The 14,779-nt window shown below is 36.8% G+C and overlaps 1 protein-coding gene across 1 annotated transcript; it reads left to right on the top strand.

Annotated features, from left to right (window-relative positions):
• Positions 1-1,983: 1,983 nt before the first annotated feature.
• LOC102584009 (2-oxoisovalerate dehydrogenase subunit beta 2, mitochondrial-like) lies at positions 1,984-12,728 on the top strand. The gene is made up of 13 exons (XM_006359138.1): positions 1,984-2,367; positions 3,805-3,916; positions 4,104-4,139; positions 4,228-4,287; positions 4,362-4,419; positions 4,504-4,601; positions 7,370-7,459; positions 7,544-7,612; positions 8,193-8,279; positions 8,545-8,640; positions 8,720-8,797; positions 12,349-12,435; positions 12,521-12,728. The coding sequence occupies exons 1-13, from the start codon at positions 2,198-2,200 to the stop codon at positions 12,554-12,556; spliced, it is 1,077 nt and encodes a 358-aa protein (XP_006359200.1). The 5' UTR covers positions 1,984-2,197; the 3' UTR covers positions 12,557-12,728.
• The last annotated feature ends 2,051 nt before the right edge of the window (positions 12,729-14,779 follow it).

Raw genomic sequence — 14,779 nt, forward strand, 5'->3', positions numbered from 1 at the left:
CTCAGTGAGTACTTGATAAAACAAGATTATATAAATGATACCATTTGTTCTTGTATTTTTATTAAGAAAACAACATCGGGGTTTGTTATTCTTGTTGTTTATGTTGATGACATTAATCTCATTGGAACTCCAGAAGAGGTTCAAAAGGTAATTGAATATCTAAAGAAAGAATTTGAGATGAAAGACCTTGGTAAGACAAAACTTTGTCTTGGTCTACAAATTGAATATTTAACAATCGGGGTCTTCATCCATCAATCTGCCTATACTGAAAAAATCTTGAAACGATTTTACATGGACAAAGTACATCCATTAAGTACTCCAATGATTGTCCGATCACTTGAAGTGAGTAAAGATCCATTCCGACCTCAAGAAGAGAATGAGGAACCTTTTGGTCCTGAAGTACCTTATCTTAGTGCAATTGGCACACTTATGTATCTTGCTAATGCTACGAGACTTGACATAACATTTTCTGTTAATTTGTTAGCAAGATATAGTTCTTCCCCTACACGAAGACATTGGAATGGAGTTAAACATATATTGCGATATCTAAAGGGGACAAGTAATATGGGTCTGTTTTATACTAACAAAGATAGGGCAGATCTTGTTGGTCATGTAGATGCAAGTTATTTATCTGACCCACATAAAGCTCGATCTCAAACAGACTATCTGTTTACATACGGAGGTACTGCAATATCATGGCAATCTACGAAGCAGTCTATTGTCGCTACTTCTTCAAATCTTGCTGAGATAATAGCTATTCACGAAGCAAGTAGAGAATGCGTATGGTTGAGATCAGTGATACATTTCATCAAAGAAAGATGTGGTTTGAAGTGTAATGTCAAAATACCCACAGTCCTCTTTGAAGACAATGCTGCATGCATAGCTCAATTAAGAGGAGGCTTCATAAAAGGCGATAGAACGAAGCATATTTCACCGAAATTATTCTTTACACATGATCTCCAAAAGAATGGTGATATATTGATGTACAACAAATCTGTTCAAGTGATAATCCAACAGATTTATTCACCAATTCTTTATCAGCCTCAACTCTTGAAAAGATGGTACACAAGATTGGAATGCAAAGACTTAACCATCTGAATCGTGGTTTATGTCAGGGGGAGTAAAATATGCGCTGTACTTTTTTTTCCTTACTCTAGGTTTTGTCCCACTGGGTTTTCCTAGAAAGGTTTTTAATAAGGCAGCAAGTAATGCGTATTATGTATGTCTATGTATATTTTTGTTCCTTCAACTTTTCTTTTACATGGACATTCAGGGGAGTGTTGTAAGACAAATTTGAATGCCACGTGGGCCCAACTATTAGAAGTCTTACATCACTTGTAATGATGTGTAAAAGTATTGTGCATGCCACGTGGAACTTACTCACTAGGAGAATACCATCACTTGACCAATCAGATGGCCAAATTATACATTTGTACATAGCATTTTGGCTATAAATAGCCTCTACATTTTATGGAGAAATAGATATACGGCAATACATTACTCTCTATTTCTTTACTTGTTCTTCTTCCTAGTTTGTTAATCTTAGGCAACAAGTAATTATTTTATAACAAAAATATAAATATTACAGGGAATGAGGACACACGTCTCCATCGACGTGTGTACTTTCCGAAAATTCATTAAATTCGAAAATAATTTAGTTATTTTAAATTATTATGACGGCTTGTAAATTGAGATTCTCAAAATATCACATAAATCATATATATTATTTAAAAAATATATCGACAAGAGGGAATTGCTCGGATGGTAAGTACCTCTCACTTCCAACCTTAAGGTTGAGAGTTCGAGTCACAAAGGGATAAAAAATTAAAAAATATTTATATAAAAATAATTATCAATAAAATTATTAAAACTAAAACAAATATAATATATATTGGGCCCGAATTTATCCAAGCTTTTGTATCTAATAGTATTATTAGAGTAAATTGACTAAATGAAATATTAGAGAGGATAATCTCTAACAACGTGGAGAATGCGTAAATTATTTAGGTTCCATTTTTTTTTTTTAAAAAAAAAGACATTGAATTGAAGATACATAAATTGGGAGTGCATACCCAACTCTATAATAGATGCTTTGACTTCAATCTCAATTGTCCTCTTCTTCTTCTTCTTGTTAATGTTAGGTTAATCTTGTTCAGATTCCAACATTCTTGAGATTGTTGAGAGAAAGTTAAAGAAAATGGGTAGCAATTTCAGAAGAATTGGGAAATTGGCTGCAATTTCATCCAAAAATCAAAGTTGTAGGGGATTTTCCTCAACGCTTAACAAAAATGACACTTCCACCAAATCTGTCAACCTTTTCTCTGCTATTAATCAAGCTCTTCACATCGCTTTAGACTCTGATCCTCGGTAATTTTTCCAACTTTTTTTTTCTAACTGAAAAGCTGTCGCAGAGTTTCATTGCCAGTTTTGTAGTAGATCAATCCAGAGCTACAGCCAAAAAGTTTAGTTTATGGGTTCTGAATTACAACTTTATTTGCTCTATGGGTTTTGAATATTCCTTATGTTTCAATTTGTTTATCCTATTTTGACTAGACACTCAGTTTATGGAACTTTTGAATCTTATGGTTCTAAGAGTGATCAAAAAGGAAAAAAAATCATTCTTTTTGGAAGGAACTAAAAAGGAAAGAAGCACAAATAAATTGTCATAGAGACGGTAGATTATTTGGACATATTAAATAATTTTTCTTATTTAGGGTTTAAATCAAAGCTATTGGTTCTGCTTAACCTGTAGCTAGCGCCTTTGGCTTCGCTACTGGATCAATAGATTACTTGATCACATTTTGAAGATTAGCGAAGCGGGAAAAGAAAGAGGGAAGGTGGTAGTATTGTTAATTTGCTATCTAGAAAGATTAGTGCTTTTACTATGTGGATAGAGAAGGAAAACAAGAAAAAAAGGGGAAAGTACCAACTTTAAGTTATAAGAGAATATGACTATATGAGTAAGGTACACCATTGAATTGCCAATTAAGATTTAATAATGAGACAAGTAGAGAATCCTGATCATCTTTTCCTTAAGCTAGGATGATCTTAATTATTTTTCTCTTTTTTTAAATAAATATACAACCCTTCAATTCTCATCTAGAGGGTCATAAGTATTTGATATTTAGTTTTAAATCTGATATTTTCATTTTTAAGCATAATTTAGTATTGAGTCTGCAATAATCAGATGACCTTAGGAAATCGAACTAGTTCACTCTTATTTCCCATGGATGTTTTATTATTTTCTATTTGCATGCCAACTAATTTTAAGCAATAACATATGAGAATGGTAATGGTTAAATCATGAAGGGTTCAGGGGTTGTTCGAAAAGAAAAATAAAGAGGCTGCTTTTCTCAAAATAAGAAGAAAGAGGTTGCTCCCACAGCTTTCTCATTCTTTGCTTTTTCTACAGGAATTATTGTGACATTTAGCCTAAAAAGGCTCTTTTACTGTCCAAAAGGCCAGAACAGTCTTTAAAAGTAATGCAACGATGTAGTGGCGTTAACTTTATGAAGAAGTACAAGGATGATAGCCTGAACATTTAGCTTTTATCCTTTTCCATCATATGAGTTACCAGTCGCCTCCGACTTGACTTTTTGGAATTAGTTGACCTATTATCCTTCTTTACGTTGCATCTAAATAACATCTTAACTTTTTCAAATAATGCCTGATCATTTCAGCATCTCCTTAGGCTCAATAAAAGATTATGCCTTCATCGACCTGTTCTCTATTTTTCTTGCAATTTTATACGCATGTTTATGGTGAATACTTCATAATGTGATGTAAGATGAATTTTCTTCTCAGTTCTTATGTATTTGGAGAAGATGTTGGTTTTGGTGGTGTCTTTCGTTGCACTACTGGGCTAGCTGACCGATTTGGAAAACAGAGGGTCTTCAACACTCCTTTGTGTGAGCAGGTATCTGTAGCTTATCTACCATATTCCATGTCTGCTCTAGCCCTTTTTGGGTGGAAGACCTGAGCAATAAATAATAATACTAACTATTTCATTGTTTTAATAATAGGAAATTCAGCATGAATTTCATTTTATACAAGTCACTTTTTTGTGTCAAGAAGTGTATCCACTAATGGTTTTTGACGTGCAGGGCATAGTTGGATTTGCGATTGGTCTTGCTGCAATGGTCAGTTTCTGAGCTCTAAATACTAAAAGCTAAATAGTTCTCAACAGTTTGCTGATATTTTTATTTTTTTTGTTGCCTAAAATTTCAGGACAATCGAGCTATAGCAGAAATTCAATTTGCAGATTATATATTTCCTGCTTTTGATCAGGTACGCATCTATGCTGAGTCATGTACTAACACTTTATCATGATATTTATTGACTTCCAAATTTTTGTTTTGTAGATTGTCAATGAAGCTGCGAAATTCAGATACCGGAGTGGTAACCAGTTCAACTGCGGAGGTAACTGAAAGAAAACTTATGACTTTATTGCAGTTCATCATTTTCTCGAAGTTTCAAGATGCTGAACTGGCTCATGGTTTCCAGGTTTAACTATAAGAGCACCTTATGGAGCTGTTGGACATGGTGGGCATTACCACTCTCAATCCCCTGAATCTTTCTTCTGCCATGTTCCTGGTATAAAGGTACCACATCTATCTGTGCATCTTACACTTGTCAGGTTTTTTTTGCATGATTTTTCTTAGAATCAGAATATTACATGTTCTGATAAATGTGGGAGGAGTCCAAGTAGCGCACCCTTCTTAGTTTGTCCCTCGACTTTGAGGTCGTCACAGTTGTTATTTCTTCAGAAATTCTATTTGCCAAGTGAGTGGCAGCTTTATATTCAAGCACTGCACTACATAGGAAATCTCATCTACTTTGCTTTCAGAAATAAATCTAGCTACTTCAGTTTCTCCTAAAAGTACTTTCCAGTAATGTTTCATCTGTATGCAGCATTCTTTGTTCATTGATGTACTTAAAACAGTAGCTTTTAAGTCAAAAGTAAAAAGTCAAACTGAAATGACTTTTAAGTCAAAAAATAAAAAATAGGGGGAGGCCTCCTTTTGGTTTTTAACTTATTTTAAGTCATTTTAAACTTATTTTAAGTTATTTTTAACCTTGTCAAACACTTCCTAACTTATTTTAAGTCATTTTTACTTACTTTAAGTTATTTCTATATTTGCCAAACACTTCCAGAAGTCAAAAGTTGACTTAAAAGTTTTTAAGTCAAAAATAAAAAGTCAAACTGAAATGACTTTTAAGTCAAAAAATAAAAAATAGGGGGAGGCCTCCTTTTGGTTTTTAACTTATTTTAAGTCATTTTAAACTTATTTTAAGTTATTTTTAACCTTGTCAAACACTTCCTAACTTATTTTAAGTCATTTTTACTTACTTTAAGTTATTTCTATATTTGCCAAACACTTCCAGAAGTCAAAAGTTGACTTAAAAGTAGGTTTGACCAACTTTTAAGCCAATCCAAACACCCTTAATCTCTTAAACTAAGAATTGGAAAATGCTGAATCAACCTTTTACAGTTAGGAGACCAAGAACAATATTGATATGTCATGTAGTGTCCCTATTTCAAAAAAAACAATATTCATATGTCATGTACCATGCAAAATCCAAATTGTCCTTGGCACTCTATTTTCTCTTGCTCAATGAGTATAGGACTGGTATGGTATGCATAAATCTCAACTGTCCTCGGCACTCTATTTCTTTTTCTCTATGAATATCACATGTATATTCTTCTTCCTCTCATTATAAATTTTCATCGGTCTTCAAAGAAAAAATATAGCTTTCTACTGTGCACAAATCCAAATTGGTATCGTTGTATTGTCCCCAAGTATATGCTCTATCACTCATCTCTAAAGTCTCATCTTATGGTAATACATATTGGAATCAATATAATCTTTCTCCACTTGTTTGATATCTTTGCTCTCCTTACGGTAACATATAATAGCTTGGTAAAATGTACTGTTTCAACCTCTCCCAGACACTTCTAAACCTGCTTAGAGATTCAATTTTAACTGTAGGTTTTTCTAACTCTCATATTATTCATGATATCCTCTACTTTTGCTGCCCTAATTTTATGAGCATAGCCAACTTTTCTAACCTATACAAATGCATGAAACTATCCTCGTGATTCGAGTTGAGCTATTGATCAAAATAACACCTCCATTTCTTGATTTCACTGTCTCATCTCATTTGAAAAATTGTTAGGAATCGTCTTTATGTGTTCAAGTTTTTACCCTTCTTCTCCTTCTCATGTGCTAGTTTATACATTTCCCCTTTTCCATTCCGCGCTCCTAGCTTCTGACATAAGTCATCTAAGCTTTTATTTTGGGCTTTAATGATAGCCCTTTGCTCTCGTTTTCTTGCGCCAGATTTCAGCATCCACTTTTTAGTTCCTTATTCCCTCTTTTAATAGCTTGTTCCTAATTTCTGGTTGGCTTGTGCCTTTTAGTGTCCACAGCCTATGTTTTGGTTGCATGCGACTATTCTCCTTTTCTGCTCTACCCTTTCTCTTCAATAGCATAACAAGTCTATTCTGAGTGGCTAAGCTTCTCTTAGTAGAACGTAGCAATCCTTACATGTTGCGCTCTTACTTCTTCTGGTAAGGATGAAGTCTATTTGGTTGTGGTTTCATCCACTTTGATAACTAAGAAATTCTTGAGGGCCAGTAGCACACGGCTCAAAAATCGGCGGGTGATGGGCCCACCCCTGTTTACCTTTCTCCACTTAAATGCAGACTTTTGGCTGCTGCATAGTTCAAACCCATGAGTGCGCCTAACTCGCACATCACGCGTTGTGCTCTTACCACTAGACTAACGCCCTCTGGGCCTCTTTGAAACGTTATCAAGTATGATTTACCTTTTCTAAAGGAAGTATTTGCTAAAATTAAAACTAGAAGTTAAGACGAACTCTAAAGTAGCCGCCCCTTTATTCTTAGTACCATAACAATTTCCTGATGTATTTTCTCGAAATCATCACTGTATCTATCCACGTGTTCATTCAGATTCCCTCATTAAGGATTTGTTGGTCCTTTGAGTGTCCTTGGACCAAGGTATCCATACCCTCCCAAAATTAGTTTTTCACTTCCTCTTTTAATGAGCATAGGCACTAACAATGGTGAATGATTTGTTTCCTGTACTAGTATTAATGAAATAATCATATCACCAATCTCTGATAACTTTATAGTTAAGTTCTAGTTTTTGCCCGTCGTTATTTTTTTTCTATCTCACAATAAAGGCTTAAGTTCTATCTCACAGTTTCTATCTGATTTATAGTTAAAAAAGACTGTATGATTTGCCGGACTTCTTTATATATTTTCTCTAGAAATTAGATGCCTCTCTTTTCTCCTCATAAGAATCCATGCATACCTTTGATAATTTTATGTGCAATTATCTGTTAGGTGGTCATCCCACGCAGTCCACAGCAAGCAAAAGGATTGCTGTTGTCAAGCATACGTGACCCAAATCCAGTTGTTTTTTTTGAACCAAAGGTGATTTCATTTTCCCTTGCTCCTGCTAGTCTGTTCTGCCAGATCATTGGAACTGTAACCCACTACTTTCTGGATGAATTTCAGTTGCTTTACCGGATGGCTGTTGAAGAAGTTCCTGAAGATGATTATATGTTGCCTCTATCTGAGGCAGAGGTATGATACTTCTTCTTTTGTTGTTTATAATTGTTAGAGTGGGTTAAAAGTCCCACATTGGTTGGGGAATGGACTGGTGGTCTGCTTTATGGACTTGAGTAATCCTCCCCTCATGAGCTAGCACTTAGGGTTGAGTTAGGCCCAGGTGCCATATCTTTACATTGTATTTGTTTGGGCTCCCAGTGCACGCTCCAATCGGGTCTTGGCGTGAAGGAGTGTGTGTGTTAGAGTGGGTTAAAAGTCCCACATTGGTTGGGGAATGGACTGGTGGTCTGCTTTATGGACTTGAGTAATCCTCCCCTCATGAGCTAGCACTTAGGGTTGAGTTAGGCCCAGGTGCCATATCTTTACATTGTATTTGTTTGGGCTCCCAGTGCACGCTCCAATCGGGTCTTGGCGTGAAGGAGTGTGTGTGTTAGAGTGGGTTAAAAGCCCCACATTGGTTGGGGAATAAACTGGTGGTTTGCTTATACTATACTTGACAATTCTCCCCTCATGAGTGCTTTTGAGGTTGAGTTGGGTCCAGGTGCCACATCTTTAAAATCATGAATTTGAAATTGAAGTGCATGCCTAAATGCAGGTCCTCAGGGAAGGTACTGATATCACATTAGTTGGTTGGGGAGCTCAGCTATCTATTATGGAGCAGGCATGCGTAGAAGCTGCAAAGGTGGATACTCATTGCTAAAAGATCTGTTATATTCCATTTCCCTGAATAGAATTTTCTATTAGTCGTGTTATAATAATTAGTTACCTTTATAAATGCATTTCATGGTTCATGTCGCTGAGAACTAAAATTTCGGTTTCTGCATTCTCAAACTTCTCTCTGACGCTTGATATAGTATCAAAAAATGTGTATCAATTTATCTTTCAACTTTAGTTCTTATATAAAAACCTGGATTACTTATCAGCTTCCGAATATGTATATTCTGCAGGAGGGGATCTCTTGTGAACTGATAGACCTTAAAACTTTAATACCATGGGACAAGGAAATGGTAGAGGCCTCTGTCAAAAAGACAGGAAGGCTGCTGGTGTGTATTTTACCTTATGTACGGAATTGAAGAGGGTCATTTCATCCTAAATAACTTACCGTAAATTTCTTGTTTGTAGATTAGTCATGAAGCTCCTGTGACAGGTGGATTTGGTGCTGAAATATCTGCATCTATAGTTGAACGTTGCTTCACGAGAGTAAGCATTTTACTTTTTTTTAGGTTTCCTTGTGTGTCTAGTATCCCTTTTATTTTCTGGATCACCTTGACAGTGTTAAAGCTCTATAAGATCTCCTGTACTAGGTCATATGTCCTCTGTGCATATCGATTTGCAAAACATAGTTAAAAGCATGCTTTCTTAAAGCATAATGGGTGGTACGTTGGTGGTTTCAGACAACACAGATAGCTTAGAGCTTCTGAACATACACCTTGTGACCTTGGACTTAGTGGTCATATCTTACTTGAGGGACCGGGTGAGGCTACTGAACCCGTCAGTGTTGTCTAGCATCTGTAAAAATTGAAGTATTTGCCACATGCTGTATCTCAGGTTCAGTTACTGGGTCCTGCTTTAGGCCAATTAATCCTTGGTCTCAAGACTTAACAATTAGTAAGGTGCACATGTCCATGGACAATATACACATCTCTATCCAAAAATTAGCACTTGCAATATAAAAGAGAGACTTTCAGAAAATTCGATGAATCAGAACTTATGTACCCATGGTCAATTGGCGCATCTCTATCCAAACAAAATGTAGTACTTGCAATATAAAAGAGAGACTTTAAAGAATTCAATGAATCAGAATTTGCTCGACTGGACATACAGAAGAGGCAGCATTGCGTTAAATTGACTAATCTATTCTGCTGCAGCAGCATGCAAGAGAATGTAGTCTTGAAATTCTCCAATTTGAAGAAATTGGGATGCCTTGAAATGTGGAAATATCTATCAGCGGGATCATGTTCACTGCGGTAAAATAGAAGCTGATATTACAGTTCAGCTACTTGTAATTTCACTTACCAGAGTTTACATCTGCCAGAAAAAAAAAATTGTCTCTCTTTTACAAACAAGGATGAGAAAGTACTGCTTTAAGATTACAGTTTTTGCAATATAAAGAGAGACTTTTAAGATTACAAACAAGGTCAAGCAAATAGCACAAACAATACTTCCTTGCTCATCCTCCTTTGTTCTGCTAATAATGCCATGTGTTGCTTTTGTTCCATAGGAGATTCATCAATTAAGATTTGAGATGCATGTTACACTAAGCATTTGTTTGCACCTTATTGCTTGCTTTTAATTTCAGTTTTTTTCCCCTCACATAGAAGTACTAAATTCCATGTGAAATTAGGGAGTTAAGAGCATTACCCAAACTAAAACTAAATGACAGGATAGAAAAAGTAACCTGTCATTTCTCCTGGCTGGACTCCATGCTGTAGCTGCATGTAAACATTACAGGCTGCTGCATATCACTATGGTATATAAGTATTTTGTTACTATCCCTTGTTATGGATCTAGCTATGGGACGTTGCAAGACAAAATCAAAGTTAATGTTGAGTGAATTAGGAGTCTGGAAAGAAGTTTTCTTTTTTCTACCTATGGTGCTGGTTCGTTAAGAAAGAACCTGCCATCTCTTGAGTTTGAAGTACTCAAACTTCACTAATTTTCTGCTTATCATTTCACTAAATGCAAATAATGTTAAATACAATACTGGTGGATTAACCACCCATCTGGAAACAAGGAAGTAACTTCCTACTACAACTGAAATGAGAAAGTGGAGGAATAACCTCAAGGACCCAAAGTGCGCAACCATACTATCCCAAGGACCATATCAGACCTGTGAAATTCTATGATAAGAAAATTAGTGCAAAGAGTAAATTCTTAGTCTATGACCACTACCCACGAGAACTGAAAATTGGGATGAGGTCTCAATTGGTAGTTTGAGAAAATTGGCCACACGAGGATGCATAAAGTTATGAGTGCTAGCCCCGTCAAGAAGAACCTTAACGGGAGATTCCTTGATATTACCGTAGACACGAAGGGTGGTGGGGTGTAAGCCGGATAAGGCGAGGTAACTGACAGCTGGAACTGGTGCTTCCTCAGTACAAGGAGTAGACTTCTCAACGACCTTTTCGACTTTAGGAAGTGGAAGTTCCACAACATTGTCCTCCGATAAGAGAAGTAGAAGGTGGCGGGTAGAAGTGCAACAGTGGTTCTTGTGCCATTTCTCATCACAATGATAACAAAGATTGAGCTCATGTTTTTGTTGCATTTCAGCAGGAGTAAGCTTTTTATAAGGAACACGACCCACACCAGGTAGGGACGCTGAAGGGCCATGGGATGAAGACGATGAAATTAGTGTGGAAGAGGTTAGAGAAATGGAAGGGATATTTCAGTGACCGGAAAAATTAAGGGCCTGGGTAATGAGAAGAAGTAGTTCGCGAGTTGGGCTTACCAACCCGATAGCTTTTGCTCTTGTAAATAAGCCATCCCAATAGCATCATTAAGATCAACAAGGAGAAAAGCTAATGCCTCAGACTTCCCGATATAAATGTGTGCATTAGTTAGTGCAGTGCCATACCCGATGTCCGATTTGCGATCTTCTCGAATTGAGAAAGATATTCGCAAACATATGAGGTCATTTGGAGTTTTGCCAGAACATCTTCAGGAACCTCTAGTGTTTTTGCACCAAAACGAGTCACCAAAGCTCAGGTGAAATGCTCCCCGTCAATCAATGGGTGATTTTTGTACATCCATCGAAACTAGTGATGAGCATCACCCTCAAGGTAAAAAGGGGCCAGTGTAAGGCGTTGTTTATCAGAAACCCCATTGACTTTGAAGTATTGATTAGCTTGGAACACCCAGCTTTCAACGTGAGCTCCATCAAATTTAGGCAAATCGATTGGGGCTAGTTTGTCACGACGAAACGCTGCATACGGGTTCGAAGGGGGAAGAAGAGGAAACTGGGGTTGTGGTGGAAAAGGGGAGAAAATGGGATTCTAAATGGGAGTGGTGTGTTAGTGGTAGAAGGTTTATGGAGGTGGCATGGTGGGCAGAGATGGAACACTGGAAACAGGGCTTTTTGCAGTTGTAGGGTGGAGAGCTGTGAAAGAATATCATGAAACATGGAAGTATGGCTCTGAATCATAGCAGCCATGGATTCCTGGACCTGTTTCAGAGCTTTATCCAATGTTTTGAGTCGGGTATTATGTGCCCCGTCATCCATTTGTAGAGGAGGGTCAATGAAAATACCAAATGATATGAACTAACTTGTATTGATAAACAGATCGGGAAAACAAGCTTTTAGGGAATCAGAACTTGCTGAGAAAAAATAAAAACTACACCCATTTAACTAAGGAAAGCAACTGAAAGGAAAACTAAGAAAAGAAATAAGCTCTCAGAATATGCATATCCGGTAGCCTTGTATCTCTTTTCTAGTTATAGGCTTTGTTGCTTGGAGAGGAATCCTATGTACTACCTGTGTAATGGCTTTTGCCATGCATGTCTGACACATTTGCCCCTTTGTTGGTCCCTGTAGTGGAGTATTCCTCCAAATATATAGGTGCAACTTTTGGCCTGTTGCTGTGCCTAAGTGTGAGTGGGTCATTACCCCTATTCATAACATAGGCTCCATGCGCCTCAACGTCTTCTCATGTTTCTATACGTATCTATTATTTTTTCATGTTCCAATTTTTGGTTATGACATCACGTGTTGGAGTATTTAATTTGTAAGTGTTAATATTTGGGTGGTTTTGCAGTTAGAAGCTCCAGTGGCCAGAGTGTGTGGGTTAGATACTCCTTTTCCTCTGGTGTTCGAGCCCTTCTACTTGCCTACAAAGAACAAGGTAACAGGACATGAAACTTGTTTCATTTTCAAAAGATTTCACTCTTGACCTCTTGACCAAAGTACTGACTTGTTTTTGGTTGCAGATACTGGATGCAATCAAATCTACTGTGAATTACTAGTGCTCATTCAGTCGTGCGGAGATGCTGGAGTGTTATAGTAGTGAATATTTATATGTATTGCCATAGATTATGATTCGGGGTTTTCTCTATTAGCATACATATACAAAACACTGTTATTAATAGCTTATGCAACCAAAAAAGGTCATGTATTCATTTACACCTTCTTCTGGCACTGGCTCACTGCTTTCTGTTTTGGTGCACAAGGCTATGCTGCTTGCTTTGTTGAATCATAGGTTATCCTGTTGTCACGATCCGAGCCTACACTCCGGACGTGACTGCGTACAAGATTCCGAAAAGCCTCATAGCATATCATGACATAAGATAATAGAAAATGGTGCAGAATTTAAAACTTTTATCCATACAATCGAGGTCTTTTATAAAAGCAAGCGGAAGTCTAAACATAGTCTCATTTAGCCATCTATTACAATCGAAGTCTCAAATAGGGTCACAACCCTTACAATAGAATTCGAAAGTCTAATACAATGAAAGGAAACAAAACAACTAGGCATCACTCGTCCTCGGATCCATGAGGACTCACCACAAGCTTTGGAGAATAGTCAATCCAAGCTTAGAACTAGAAGGAAGATCACCTCAAACACCGGAACCTACACTTTGTAGAAAAATGTAAAAGAAATATGGGTTAGTACAAAAATGCACCAAGTATGATAGACATGCACAAAATCCTTGAAAACATGCCAAAATGGACATTTTAGTTGAAAAGCATGCATTTACTAAGTTTAAAAATCATCATGCACTTTTAGTGTAAAAACATAAGACAAGCATATTCAACATGTAAATCATTATAACGTAATAGAACCATCTCTTAGGTAACCCTAAGTTATACTTGTGCAATGTATGAATGGCATCCCATAATACCACTCATACTAAGTATCCCTTTGAGGCCACCATAGACATACTCACCATTCTTCATTCTCATCTTTAGTTAGTACTCATAAAGAAGAAACATTCATGTCTAATAAGTCATGTCAATGAAAGCAACTCATAGCAACAATCCAAGTAAAGCCTTCATCATTTCATTTAGCCTTTATGCCAATATTCTCAATAGCATCATTATAAGCACATTCATTTATTTAGACCTTATGACATTTGAGGAACACACCATAGCCACTCTCAAAGCCTACTCGTGCAATGCATGAATGACATCCCATACTACCACCCACACTTCATAGGACCTCTTGAGTAACCATTGCACATAACTCACATGATAGGAATAAGCCCTAACCGACATAGACTATTTGAGAAAATCATGGAATCCAGTGTCTATCCCACATCGTAAAGGGTTGGTCTACTTGCCTAAGGTAGAACTGGTAATTTAGCTTAGATGGATCCACTAGCTATAACCTATGTGGGCACATAGTTATGGGATAAGGAGGTTGTTACTAGAAAACCAGGCCTAACATAGGGAGAGCTTCCACCCCACAATATCCACTCGGTGCTAAGCATTAAATTCCCATAGAGATTCATTCTCTTTTAGCATTATTGCACATGAGAGGGATGCCATTGGCCTACCGACTCAAGGTACATTATTACACACATGAAAGGAATGCCATTGGCCTATCGATTCAAGGTACATTATTAGGATAGCTCATTGAATCCTCATGAAAGGGTACCATTGGCCTATCGATTCAAAGTTCATTATTAGTCACTCATGAAAGGAATGCCTTAGGCCTACCGATTCAAGGTTCATCATTTTATTAATTCATTGACTCATCATGAAAGGAATGCCATTGGCCTATCGATTCAAGACAAAGCCTTAGAGTACTTCATTAGTCATTTATGAAAGGGATGCCATTGGCCTACCGATTCAAGATTCATTGTTACACACATGAAGAGGATGCCCTAAGCCTACCAATTCAAGGTATATTATACATTGAGAAACCTTTCACAACATGTAATCATCATTCACAAGTGTATAATTGAGAATAGCCTTTCAACAACACCACAATTGCATTATAGTCCTGATCACATTACTTTCAATATATTCACAAAGAATGTACATAAGCATCATGATTATACCATATTCTCACAATTTTCTCTTAAAGGACCATGAATCATAATTCACCAACACACCTGGAATTACTACAATTAGGCACGGATAATAACATAATTCAAGTACTTAAACTACTACAAGAACAATTTCATAGTATTCATCTTACTACAATTCACCCACATCGCATAGTCATAAATTAGAGTTATGGGAAT

This window comes from Solanum tuberosum, unplaced genomic scaffold (genome assembly GCF_000226075.1).
Source record: "Solanum tuberosum cultivar DM 1-3 516 R44 unplaced genomic scaffold, SolTub_3.0 scf00288, whole genome shotgun sequence".
NCBI classification, from domain to species: Eukaryota; Viridiplantae; Streptophyta; class Magnoliopsida; order Solanales; family Solanaceae; genus Solanum; species Solanum tuberosum.

Coding starts and splice junctions, on each gene's coding strand:
- LOC102584009 (XM_006359138.1), top strand. CDS start 2,198: ATGGGTAGCAATTTCAGAAGAATTGGGAAATTGGCTGCAATTTCATCC. Junction 3,917..4,103: donor ACACTCCTTTGTGTGAGCAG/GTATCTGTAGCT, acceptor TTTGACGTGCAG/GGCATAGTTGGATTTGCGAT. Junction 4,140..4,227: donor CGATTGGTCTTGCTGCAATG/GTCAGTTTCTGA, acceptor CTAAAATTTCAG/GACAATCGAGCTATAGCAGA.